A 13,959-nucleotide genomic window follows, 5' to 3' on the forward strand; every position below is an offset into this window, starting at 1 on the left:
AAGTCATCGGGATTGACACGAGTATGACTGTGCTAAAGATTTAATAGATCTAACTCGTGTCATCATTCTTCGTGACACCCTTTAGATCCTTTGGATCTTTAGGATGGGGCCGGTATGACGACCCCGTCAAAGTCAAACTATACCTAGACTTACCCCCCACTTAGATACTAAGTTGATGCACTTTTCGTTAGATGGTGTGCTAGGCTAGAATTTAAGGTGCTAGATAGTCTTTTTGATGCCTGGCTATTGTTTTCTGTTGGATTGGTTGCCCTAGCCAAGTATCTTTCTTTTTCATTATGTTTGTGATGTGATTGCATGTTGCATATATGTGGTAGTGTGTTAGGGCGTTCTTTTGCAGGGAGTCATGCCTATTTATATGCACACACACAGGTACCGCTATGGGGGGAGCAAGTGATGATTTCTAACAATTTGCTTACAGGTGTTATTAGCTCCCCCAATTTTAAGACATTGCATGTGAGCTTTCCTGCTAACACTTGTTTTCATGCAGGATTGAGTCTTTTATTTTTCTATGTACTTTTTAGAGTCTAGGAAAGTCCTGTAACATAAATAAAATACGGGCACGGATTCCGAGTCGTTAGCACGGGAACCCAGAGGAGGAAACGAGATGCTCGTGCCCCGTATCTTAATTCTGCATTTTATATTAATGTATAGAATTAAGACCGGGCATGTATATGCGGAGCCCGACCGCCCTTTTCTTTTCTGGGATATGTTGCCGATCCAGCGGCACCGACCTGTTTATTATTTTGGTTTGACTTATTTTGCTTTATTCTTTGCATCATGTTGCATGTCTGCACTTGCATGTGTTTTTTCTTGTTTCCTTTCTGTGTTTTATCTGGGATTTCACGATACAACATAGGCACATTAAGGACCCTAAAATTGTAATTTCCTATAAAATTTAAATAAAATATTCAAGATAATTAAAATTTAGGATTAAATAATTCAGGATCTAAAAATTGCAACTTTTACTTTCCTGCATATATTAATAGGGTCTTCACAATATTTAGGATCATTCTAGATAATTACATTCATATTTACATGTCCCGAGGAGGAGTCCCCGTACTTTTCCAACCTGACTGGCCCAACATACATTCATATAGGTGGTTGTCTAGTGCGCCTAGGGTGTTAGAAGGCTCCCCGGCCCAGATGGGGTATAAGTCCTTTTGTTTGGAGCGTTTCCAGCTTTGTAGCCGAACCTCCACTTTCTCTTCTTTCCTGAGGCGTCCTTGCTACTTTGGCAGGTATAAGTCCCACATCTTGAAGCTCCAGCTTGTAGTCATAGGATAGAGTTTCCTTCCCCGGGGATTTCAGGACGTGTTGGGTCGACTACCTTCACGACCAGGTAGACTTAGGGTCCTAATAGCTGTGTATGACGGGTTCGTGGTACCCCGACCCAGTTATCTCTACCTTTTAGGATCACTCCACCTTTCTTTTTATTGAGCCCCTTTGAACCCTGTCGCTCCTTGACCTTGTTGATATCACATTGACGGCCCGATGCCGATGAGCTGCCGCCCATTTGGGATACGATGATTTGTCATCTGCCCTTTGGCCCGGATGTGCTTTGACGTATTGGGAGATCCCCGTTAAGATGATTTACGTTATTTCGTGGGCCCCATGTGCTGATAAGCCGCTATCCATTCCGGGATGTGAGAGACTCATTTTCTGCCCGATTGTTTAGCGCGAGCTTTGAAGCATTGGGAATGTTCCCACATGGAATAACCTTCCTTTGGTTGCCTATACCACAGGTTTATGATAATACGAAGCGAAACTCTTTTTATCGAGAGTATTCTTGGGTATCCCCCGAGATGTAATTAACCAGTAGGAACAAGTTCCTCTGGAAGTGCTCTTGACCCCAGAACAGGTAAATACACCTGACTCTCTGGTTATGGGTAGTCTATGTAGATACTTCTTTCGCGGATATTGGTTTAAGGTGCCTTCGCCCGATCTTATTTGGGCGGACATTCTTGACCTATCCTTACGAGGTTTATCATACATAGACTCTCCACGTTTTACTTTTTCTCTGCTTGTCTCTTTGTCGTATGTCTCTTCTTATTCGATTCCTCACCTCTTCGAATCATTTATATGGTTCGGGAGGAAGACTTATTCGAATGGGGGAAGTATATGACGATTGACAAGCTGGCGACTCCTTTTAAAAATAAAAAAAGAGAAAATTAAAACGGAAACAGAGATTAACGGAAACAGATCGAGAGGAGCAAAAACCCCCATATGGGCGTGCGAGAGGCAGAGGATGAGATACGATAAGGGATGGGGCGCAGGTGTCGGATCGTCCCACGTGTGCGAGACGAGTGCAGGAACGAGACTCCAACGGCACGAAGGAGCGGGCCAAGTGGAACCGAGCGAGCCGAAGCTAGAGCAGAGGTGCACGGGGTCGAGACTTAGCAGAGAGGAGGGGGAGATATTGAAATTAGGTTAGGATTTAATATAATGTATTAATTATAGTAATAATAATAATAATATCGTTTATTATTATAATTAACACTTAAATGTGTATGTTTCCCCATACGTGTCGTCGCGGTGAAACGAATGTCCCCTTTAGGCAAAATCGATGTTCCGGACGCGTCGGCGCAGTCTATTTTGTCATCCGGAGTCTTTTAGACAACCCCGTCGACGATGGAGACAAAAACGCGTTGCGATTCGAATCACATCAAAAATTCGGCTCGAGCTCGATTAAACAGGACAGCAAAGAGCGCGGCGGCACCAAATCAACGAGTACATTCAATCTTAAGGCCGACAGTTCTATAGGAATACTCTTTGAGTTCCTTCAGAGTAGTCTTACCTGCTAAGCAATAGCGGTCAAAACTACTATATGGAACGTTAAGTAGAGCAATGAAAAATTTAGAATTGCTAACGGGGATGGCTCATTCACTAATTTTCTAGGAGTAGTTGACAGAAAGGTACTACGGCTAGATCCTATGCTACTAAAGAGGGGAAAACTGCACCTCAATCGAAAGCGAGGTCAACAGTCATAAAGCAGACAATAGATGGTAAGCAGAAGTTCCTTCGGATTAACCCCAACATATTCATCGAAACACATCCAAACAATTAAGCAACGGCCGACTTAAGAGAAAAGAATTTCCAAAAATATTGCTGATGCGGGGCTCTTTGAGAGCTGAGCCAGCTTGGCCACTTCGACCGGTTCAACTAAGTGGGTGCAAGGGTCGGCCGACTCCCAAGAGGAGAGGCCTATGGTATATATTTCCTATTTCGGGGCTAGGGTTGCCACCCCCAACAAGCTACACAATACCAACCACATGAGCAACCAAAAAGAATCATTAGGCCAGCCATTAAAAAAAAACAGAAAATTCATAGCAAAAACTCAAATGAACAAAAAAGAAAATTATGAAGTATGAAATGATACTCTCATTGATATTTTCAAAATAATTAAGTGCTAAAGCTTACTTGTCGGAACTTCATTTTGTAAAATAATCATGTTGTTATAAATTATATTTCCATACAAATTTTCATAAAGTTGTATGTCATAAACAAGACAAAAAATGGTATGCAGAAGTTCCTTGGGATTGACCAAAACATATTCGTCGAAACATATCCAAAGAATTGAGCAACGACCGGTTTAAGAGGAAAGCATTTCCAAAAGTATTGCTGACATGGGGCTCCTTGAGAGCTGAATCGGCGGGCCACTTGGACCGTTTCAAGCAAGGGGGCGCAAGGGCCAGCCAGCTCCTATTGTGGGGCTAGGATTGTCGCCCAAGGGGAGAGGCCTCCCCCTCATAGGTATCTATTATATATATTTCTTATTTTTTGTTTTTGATTTTTTATTTTGGGGCTAGGATTGCCGCTCAAGGGCCCTCCAACTGTCACTAAACCCCACTCTCCCTATTTCCTTCCGATGATCACATCCCAGCCCTCCTACAACCACTGCAGTAACCCTAACCTCTCCAGATATAACCTGCAAACTCTCCTAAGCCCTCTCTTGCCTACCGCAACAAACCATCTTTATCCCCTACCACCGGACCACCACTAGCAAACCCATCCCCTAGTTATCTATTATATATATTCCTTATTTTTTGTTTTATGTTCAGTTTTTACTAAGATTCCTATTTGGACAACCATCGGCATCGCCAACCCTCCTTTTCCCTTACAACACTATATCCAACGACGAGAAGGTACTTCAACTATATAGCTCATCCCAAGGTGGTGTATATCTTCCCCTAAATCCACACCTATACTTCAGCTATAGCTCATCCCAAGGTGGTGTATATCTTTCCCTAAATCCACACCTATACTTCAGCTATAGCTCATCCCAAGGTGGTGCTTGTCATCATCCACCCTGCAACCCACCATGCTTCTCGTTGCCCTAACTACTCCCTTCGCCCTCCAACTATCACTAAACCTCTGCTCTCCCTGTTTCCCGTCACTGACCACATCCCAACCCTCCTATAGCCACTACAACAACTCCAGCCTCCACAGACATCACTCGCAACCTCTCCTAAGCCCTCTCCCGCCTCCCACAACAAACCAGCTTCCCCTACCAACTGACCACCACATCTTGCAGCCCATCTCCTCTCCCGCAAACCCAGGGAGAAACTACCCTTAATTATGGCAGGGAAAATCAAAAAGGTGAAAGAGATGAGATTTTTAACCCCTTCCATAGGAAGGATTTCATTGATGAAGACGACAGGCCACGACGCTTTAGAATTTAGTACAAAGGAGACCAAGAGAGAACCCACTTATGAAGGACAAAACTTCAAACTAAAGACGTATTTACAAGAGTTTGATGGACATATGGATCAAAATGACTTTACCGAATGACTACAATTGGTTAAGAGGATCTTTGAGTACAAAAAAGTGTCGGAAAATAAAAATTTGAAAATGGCAGCTATCAAATTGAATGCGAGCGCCACCTTATGCTTGAAAAACTTGTAGGCAGAAGAAAAAAGTAAACAATAACAAAAATGACTGAAAATGATGAAACTACAATTTATAAAACTCACCAATATGGCCATTTAACCATAGGGCCACTAAAGATTGGAATCTAGTTGGAGGATCAAGTGTGGTGCAACTAGGCGGGGAAGGCTCCTATGGAGATACTTATTTCAGACACGAGACAGTCATGAGAGGATTACATGATATCATGACTGATACCTCACCAATATGGCCACCACCATTCGAGGATGTTCAGGTCACTTTTACGTCAAATCAAGTTGAGTTGACCTCGGATTGCTTTGGGAGGGGGATGCAGCAGTCTATGCAGGACATACAAACCACGTTCAGCTTAGTAGTGAACCCCAAGAAGTTTGGATCAATGTGAAGGCATGCTCATAAGTGGAGAAACTCCCATGTTTTGGGAGGCAGTGCAGTCGTAAGTGAGATCCAAGTGCTCCTCAAGCCATCATCAAAGGTTCATCAGCCTTGGGAGGTTCCAATCGCTCTTACACCGCCAAAATGTAGACTAATGGTTTGATGCATGATATTAAAACTCTCACAACCCCGGGAGACTGACGCTAGGCTCCCTGAGGGCTAAATCGATTGGGCAACTTAGACATTCATCAAAAAGGGTGCAACTATTTTGGGGATAAGGTTGCTGCCAAATGGGAGGAGTCTTCCCTGCCTAGTTAGCTATTATATATATTCGTTATTTTTTGTCTTAGGTTTAATCTTTATCGAGATTTTGTTTAGACGGTCATTGACATCCTCCCTTTTCCCTTCTAGGGTTATATTGACGACGAGAAGATGCTCCTACTATAACTCATACCAAGGTGGTGTGCATAACTCATTCCTAGGTGACGACAAGAAGATGCCCCTAGTTCCCATCCTTTGCTTGTCGCCATCCGCCCTACAACCACACACATCCTTCCCGTGATTCTGCCTGCTCACTTCGTCCTCCAGCAACCGCTAAATCCCCGCTCTCCCTGCTTTCCTGCAATTGAATTCATCCCAACTATCCTATAGCCACTATAACAACCCCAATCTCAGCCAATATTACCTGTAGCCCCACCTAAGCCCTCTCCCACGACAAACCGGCTTGCCCACTATCATCTGACCACCACCTCTTGCAACCTATCACCAGTCTCTTCTTGGTGCCTGGTAGAGCTTTCAATTGAAATCTAGTTGTTGGATCAGGTGTGGTGCGACAAGTTATCCAAGGATGTCTGCCACCTATTATTGGAGATGCTTGGCAATTTCACCGTAGAACTTAGCATGATGGATTAAGAAACATCTACTCCACTAAAGATGGGAAGCAAATAGTCATTTCTACGAAGCATGAGATCACATGTGACTTTACCAGCAGAGCAGCATCGGTGGGACAAATTTTGGTAATAATAGAATATGATAGGACAGAGACTGATTCCAAACACGGGACAGTCACAAGAGCATTTCATGATATCACGACCACTATCTCACCACCATGGACACCACCGCTCGGGGATGTTCAGGTTACCCTTATGTTAGATTAGGTTGAATCTACATTGGATTCTTTGGGAGGATAGAGCAGTCTATGTAGAACACAAACCACATTCAACTTAGTAGTTAACCCGAAGAAGATTAGATCAACGTGAAGGTATGCTCGTTAGTAGAGAAACTCCTCCAGTGTTTTGGGAGCCAGCACATCAACCACTGGGATCAAGATGCTCCCCGGGCGACCACCGTTAAAGGTCCATCAGCCGCAAGCGGTTCCAGCCACCCTGTCACCATCAATGCGCAGATTGAAGCTTAGATGAATGATATCAAAACTCTCTCATCCTCAGAAGAGTGACGTGGGGCTCCGAGTGTGGCTAAATTTGTTGGGTAACTTAGACGGGCTAAGCAAAGAGGGTGCAAGGGTCTGTAAACTCCTACTTTGGGGATAAGGTTGTTGTCTAAGGGGAGAGGTCCCCCCCCCCTCCTAGTTATATGTTATATATATTCATTATTTTTTTATCTAAGTTTAATTTTTACTGAGATTTTTGGTTATACAGCCACTGTATCCTCCATTTTTCCCTTCTAGGGTTGTATCCAACCATGAGTAGGTGCTCCGATTGTAACTAATTTCAAGGTGGTGTGTATCCTCTCCTAATTATGTCCATTTTCATCCTTTGCTTGTCGTCATCCACCCCGAAACCCCACCATCCTTCCCGTGACCCTATTTGCTCACTTCGCCCTCCGGCCACCGCTACCCCTGCTCTCCCTACCTTCCTGCAATTGGCCTCATCCCAGCCCTCCTACAACCACTACAACAACCACAACCTCTGCAGATATTACCTACAGCCCCACCTAAACTCTCTCCTGCCTCCTGCCACAAACCAGCTTGCTCCTTTTTTTCCTTCGAGGGTTGTATCCAACCACGAGAAGATGCTCCACCTGTAACGCATCCCAAGGTAGTGTAAATTTTCCCCTAATTCCTCGCCTACTTCCCATCCTTTGCTTGTCGTCATCCACCCTGCAACCCCATCATCCTTCCTGTGACCCTGTCTGCTCATTTCACCCTTCAGCCACCACTAAGCCCCTGCTCTCCTTGCTTTCCTGCCATTGAACATCCCAGCCCTCCTAAAGCCACTACAATAATCATAGCTTCTACGGATATACCTGCAACCCCAGCTAAGCCCTCTCCCGCCACAAACTAGCCAGTCCCCTACTATTCAAACACCACCTCTCAGGCCACCGTCAAAGGTCCATCAGCTCCAAAAGGTTCTGACCACTCTTGTGATCTTCATCAACATGCAGATTGAAGCTTCGATGAAAGATGTCAAAACTCTCCCAACCTCGAGAGACTGCAGAGGGCTAAATCGGCTGGGCAACTTGGACAGGTTTAGCAAAGGAGGTGCAAAGATCCGTAGACTCCTATTTTGGGGATAAGGTTGTTCTCAAAAGGGAGGGGTCTCCCCCACTTAGTTATCTATTATATATATTCATTTTTTTTTTAATTTTAGGTTTAATTATTTGTGAGATTTTTGTTAGACAGTCACTGTCGTCATCCTTTTTTCCCTTCAAGAGTTGTATTCGATCACGAGAAGATGCTCCGACTGTAATTCATCCCAAGTTAGTGTCTATCCACCCCTATTTCCTCGCCTACTTCCCCCATCATTTGCTTGCCTCCATCCACCCTGCAGCCCCACCATTCTTCCTGTGACCCTGCCGCCCACTTCGCCCTCCAGGCACGCTAAATCCCAGTTCTCCCTGTTTTCCTGTCATAGACCTAATCCCAACTCTCCTACAACCACTACAACAACCACAACCTCCGTGGATAAGATTGTTGTCAAAGGGGAGGGGTCTCCCCCTCTTAGTTATCTATTATATATATTCAATTTTTTTATTTATTTTAGGTTTAATTTTTGGTGATATTTTTGTTAGACAGCCACTGGCGTCCTCCCTTTTTTCCTTCAAGAGTTGTATCTGATCACGAGAAGGTGCTCCGACTGTAACTCATCCCAAGTTAGTGTGTATCTACCCCTAATTTCTCGCCTACTTTCCCTATCATTTGCTTGCCTCCATCCACCTTGCAACCCCACCATTCTTCTTGTGACCTTGCCGCCCACTTCGCCCTCCAGGCACGCTAAATCCCAGCTCTCCCTACTTTCTTGTCATAGACCTAATCCCAACTCTCCTACAGCCACTACAACAACCACAACCTCTGTTGATATTTTTTGCAGCCCCCTCTTAGTTATCTATTATATATATTCAATTTTTTTTTATTTTAGGTATAATTTTTGGTGAGATTTTTGTTAGCCAGCCACTGGCGTCCTCCCTTTTTTCCTTCAAAAGTTGTATCTGATCACGAGAAGGTGCTCCGACTGTAACTCATCCCAAGTTAGTGTGTATCTACCCCTAATTCCTCGCCTACTTCCCCTATCATTTGCTTGCCTCCATCCACCTTGCAACCCCGCCATTCTTCTTGTGACTTTGCCGCCCACTTCGCCCTCCAGGCACGCTAAATCCCAGCTGTCCCTGCTTTCCTGTCATAGACCTAATCCCAACTCTCCTACAGCCACTACAACAACCACAACCTCTGTTGATATTTTTTGCAGCCCCCTCTTAGTTATCTATTATATATATTCAATTTTTTTTTATTTTAGGTATAATTTTTGGTGAGATTTTTGTTAGACAGCCACTGGCGTCCTCCCTTTTTTCCTTCAAAAGTTGTATCTGATCACGAGAAGGTGCTCCGACTGTAACTCATCCCAAGTTAGTGTGTATCTACCCCTAATTCCTCGCCTACTTCCCCTATCATTTGCTTGCCTCCATCCACCTTGCAACCCCACCATTCTTCTTGTGACCTTGCCGCCCACTTCGCCCTCCAGGCACGCTAAATCCCAGCTCTCCCTACTTTCTTGTCATAGACCTAATCCCAACTCTCCTACAGCCACTACAACAACCACAACCTCTGTTGATATTTTTTGCAGCCCCCTCTTAGTTATCTATTATATATATTCAATTTTTTTTTATTTTAGGTATAATTTTTGGTGAGATTTTTGTTAGCCAGCCACTGGCGTCCTCCCTTTTTTCCTTCAAAAGTTGTATCTGATCACGAGAAGGTGCTCCGACTGTAACTCATCCCAAGTTAGTGTGTATCTACCCCTAATTCCTCGCCTACTTCCCCTATCATTTGCTTGCCTCCATCCACCTTGCAACCCCGCCATTCTTCTTGTGACTTTGCCGCCCACTTCGCCCTCCAGGCACGCTAAATCCCAGCTGTCCCTGCTTTCCTGTCATAGACCTAATCCCAACTCTCCTACAGCCACTACAACAACCACAACCTCTGTTGATATTTTTTGCAGTTCCATTCCTAGAATGGCAAAATAAACAATTGCAATAAGTCCAAATGTTGCACCTAATAAAAGCATCAATGATTATATTCCATGCAATGGCACTATTATGATGAGATAAAATAAAATTATACAAAGCATTATACCCTGGGGCATTTGACGTGGTGCTTCAATAAAGTCATGAAAAAAATGTTATACTATATTATATATGTTTTGTCATATTTTATACTTATATTTAAAAGAAGTAATAAAACACCTAAAAAAAATTAGAAAATAGGTATAATGAATTACTTAATTATATTATTAATTAGTTGTTTTACTTTAAATTATACTGAATCCAATGTTAATTGTTATAATAAGAAGAAAACTACATTAATAGAAAAATATTTGGAAAATGCCAATGAATATGACATGATAAAACTATTATACATAATAACTCTTACAAAGATCATGAAAACTAAAAAGAGGCTGAAACTCTTATTCTCATGGCAAATTTAAATTTAACATGTTTACCTTGAACTATGTTTCAAGGTTATATTTTATATTATTTAAAATTGAGATTTGTTGTTTATAATTTCATGTGATGAACTAAACTGAGAAGTGTCAATAATTTCATACATGAAAATTCCTTTAATATTTTTTTTATATTTCTACTTCAATGCTTACTTCATACATGAAAATTCCTTTTAATTTTTTTTTATATTTCTACTTCAATGCTTACACCTTAATCCACCACGATGCGTATGTTTCACCTCACCAAAGAAAAATGCATTAATTCCTGATTTCACCTTTTTAAAAATTTACAAATAAAAGTGTAAAATCAAAATGTGCGACTATTTGGTTCCCATTAATATCCTAAGCAGTAGAATTCTTAAATTACAATTAAGTTTTGATTTCAAACTCCCCAAACTTAATTTCTTTCCGTTCATTCTTCCAAGAAGATCCTTGATCTATGGAATGGGTCAACCGCAACTGGTTTTGTGAAGATACTTTCAACTTGATCATTTGTGCACGTATATAAACTCCATTTCTCCATTTGTGCACTTATATTTTATCATATATAACTACTTCATCAGAAATTAATTTTTGTTTAATAACAAGAAAAATGAAATTAAGCTCATTAGTTATGTCATAGATCTCTCGCAAATTTCTAGTTCTTTGTTACCTTGAATTGTCTTTCAATGTTGTGCGAGATGACAACATAAAATCTTCCCCTTTCATAGTGAACTCTTTTAGAATGTAACCCTTGCTTTGCTGAGAAACTGAATGTTTATACCAATAACGTGAAGCATAACTGTAATACTCCTTGCATTTATAAAATTGAATCATTGATATGCCATACTTTGGATTCTTCCCTTGTTTACATACTCCTCTAGGACTTTCATTTCTTATTATCATTATTGTATCCTCTCTGTCCTTGACCACAATTTCCTCTTTGTTTTTTTTTCTAGTTTATCATTGAAATCTTCTTTCCCCTCAAAATAAAACCTTCTTTGATATAATTTTCATCAAAAGCTCTTGCCTTTTTACCCTCCTTTATTCAAGCGCTTGCAATAAAGCTATAACTTCATCAGATCTCATGTCCTCCAAATCCTTTTGACTACTCAATACCCACATCAACCCAGTTAAAATTTCAAATCAATAATCCAAAATTTTCTATAGAATTCCAATATATTCCCCTCCTTTGTTGGCTGATTATAACTATAACTCTCGTAAAATACTTCAAAATATTTTCAGAATCCGACATGGCTTCAAACAACTGTAAAAGGAGAGAGCGGAAGAGAATCGCCTCCAGTCAAAACTAGACGACAGAATCTTAGAGAGGAGAACGTAGCTGACAAATCTGAAGTAAGAGAATTCCCCCATGGCTCCCTCGCAGAGCAACCACCCATTTCTTATCCAGCCTCTGTTGTATTTTGGCTGTGTCATGAGAACGGGATGCTCTCTCTAATTATAAATGATTAAAAAATTCTTATAGGGACAACGAAGCAGAACAAACAACTTCAAACGAAAATGCAAAACGATGAGCAAATTAAAATAAAAATCCAAGCTTTTCCTCCTCGTTTAAAAAATTCAAATTTGCTGAGAATAAAATAAAGCCACCGCCGAACAACCCATTAAAATACTAAACAACATACAAAACCAAAGCCAAGTACTATTATTAAAATAACAACCAGAAGTAAATGGCGGCTCTGAACTAACCAAACTTTGCTCCTCGAATGCATAAAACTAAGAGAGAAATTAAACAAATAACAGGCTAAAGCTCCAGCAACCCACCGTCATTGTCACCGCCGGCGACGCAGAAACCCCAAGCAATAAACAGAAGCAGAACCAGAGATAACGACGACCTCCTGCCCTGCATTACCGACAACGCCATTCCCACGCTTGGAAGCGTATCAGCTTCAGATCACTGGAGCCGAAAACGGTCACTCGTTGTTGGAGAAAGCAGAGTGAGAGATGGATGATGAAGCCATGACGACGGAGAAGTTTACTCGTATTGTCACATCGATGGGGCAGTGCCTTTCATCGCAAGCCCATACAGCTAGCCTGCAGGGCTCTGCAGCTACTAGCTAGACGCAGCTACTAACTCTCTAACTAAAATGCACCTTTCTGAGCCCATTTTTGTCTCTCCAAAGATCCAATCTTTAAACGGCTCTTCGACCTCTCTCTCTATAACAATTAATTTCTTTCTTTCTCTATCAAGCCTTCCTCCGCATAACTTAAAGCAGCTTTCTTTGCCTCGAATCTCCCTCTGCATCAGCTTTCTCTCACTAGGTGTGTATTTCTCTCACTAAAGTCACCTCTCTCTCTCTCTCTAAAGGAACAGCAGTTTGCAGTTGCAGGCATGGAGGGTGGCAGACGACAGATAATGGCCTTTTACAGATTTACCCTCAAAATGATATTTGATAAGCCCACTCCTTTTTTTGTTTAAGTTATACCGGAAATAAGCCTCAGCCACTCCACAATTGAAGAGGAGGAGGAGGAAAATGGCGTGGGTTTATCTGCAGATCTACCGAGGTGGAGGGGAAACGTGTGGGAAACGGATCGTGTTCCCGAGCGGGAGGGTAAAGATAAAAAACGCATTTATTGTTCATAATTAATTCGAATTTCTCTGTTTATAGATAATTTAAATTAATCGGAGAATATTTGATGTGCATAAATTTTATTCTGGCGAGTACATATTTTCTATAACTCGTGGAAAAACTCGTCGCCTAGCTTTTAAAAAAGTCTTATATTGACATCCGAAGTCTCGGTCGGATGTTTTAAAAAAGTCTTATTTATCTCGGTCGGATGGAAAAACTCGGGCTCGATGGATTCTCCGGATGTATGGAGTATGGTCTCTAAATATTATAATGGGAGTTAAACATGTCCTGTATCATGATCGGTGTTATCATGTGATGGATTCTCCCGAACAAGATTGAATCATTGTAGACCTTGATTTTGTGCTCCGTATTGAGTAGTCTAAATGGATTTCTCGAGCTATTGGATTATATGTAGTAAATAGTCTCAAGTCAATCAAGTGAACATCCTGCACTAGTAACATCAAAAATTGATGTCAATAGTCGGCAGGTTCCACCGATCAAGTTTCAGACGGCAAAAAATTTTCAAAACCAACCAAAATCCCAGCCAGCTCCGCAATTCCCGTAGCCCGTTGGAGACAGTTGCCAAAAGTTCTGTCGGTCGCTGAAAATCTCAATAGGTTGCAACTAATCAATCCGACCAAAATCTGCAACATCCCACTAACCGAAACTTTTGTCAAGTGAACATAATCCCGCCGATCAACTCATCTGCTGACCGGCAATATCATAAGGCCGAAAAATCAGCCAACGAAGGATGGAGAGCACATGCAGTTTCTCGGACTGTCTAAGGACGAATTGACGTCGACAAACTTCTTCACGCGAACGCGGACATACTTTTTCATGCTAATGCCGACAAACTTCTTCATATGAACGTCGACAGACTTCTTCATCAACTAAGTCGCTGACGCCGACCAACATTTTCATGTGAATATCGGCAGACTTCTTTCCATGAACAGACAACAACAAAAAAACTTTCGGTGAACCTACAATTCTTACTGATCGAAAATTTATTGCGGCAAAAAAATCTAGCGACCGACAATTCCGGACAACAAAAAAATTCTGGCGATCGAGAATTTCAAAAGACCGAAAAATTATGGCGAACAAAAATTTTGGATTCTCATGGTGACCAATATTTTTTT

At 41.8% G+C, this 13,959-nt stretch overlaps 1 protein-coding gene across 1 annotated transcript in view; it reads right to left on the reverse strand.

The window, feature by feature from the left end:
* Positions 1–12,679, reverse strand: part of LOC110026011 (LRR receptor-like serine/threonine-protein kinase ERECTA) — a 27,094-nt gene extending 14,415 nt beyond the window's left edge. Inside the window, exon 1 of the mRNA XM_020726749.1 lies at positions 12,018–12,679. Coding sequence (XP_020582408.1) covers positions 12,018–12,117 — 100 coding nt within the window. The 5' untranslated portion in view covers positions 12,118–12,679. The remainder of the gene's footprint in view (positions 1–12,017) is intronic.
* Positions 12,680–13,959: the final 1,280 nt, after the last annotated feature.

This window comes from Phalaenopsis equestris, unplaced genomic scaffold (genome assembly GCF_001263595.1).
Source record: "Phalaenopsis equestris unplaced genomic scaffold, ASM126359v1 Scaffold000347, whole genome shotgun sequence".
Classification (NCBI taxonomy): domain Eukaryota; kingdom Viridiplantae; phylum Streptophyta; class Magnoliopsida; order Asparagales; family Orchidaceae; genus Phalaenopsis; species Phalaenopsis equestris.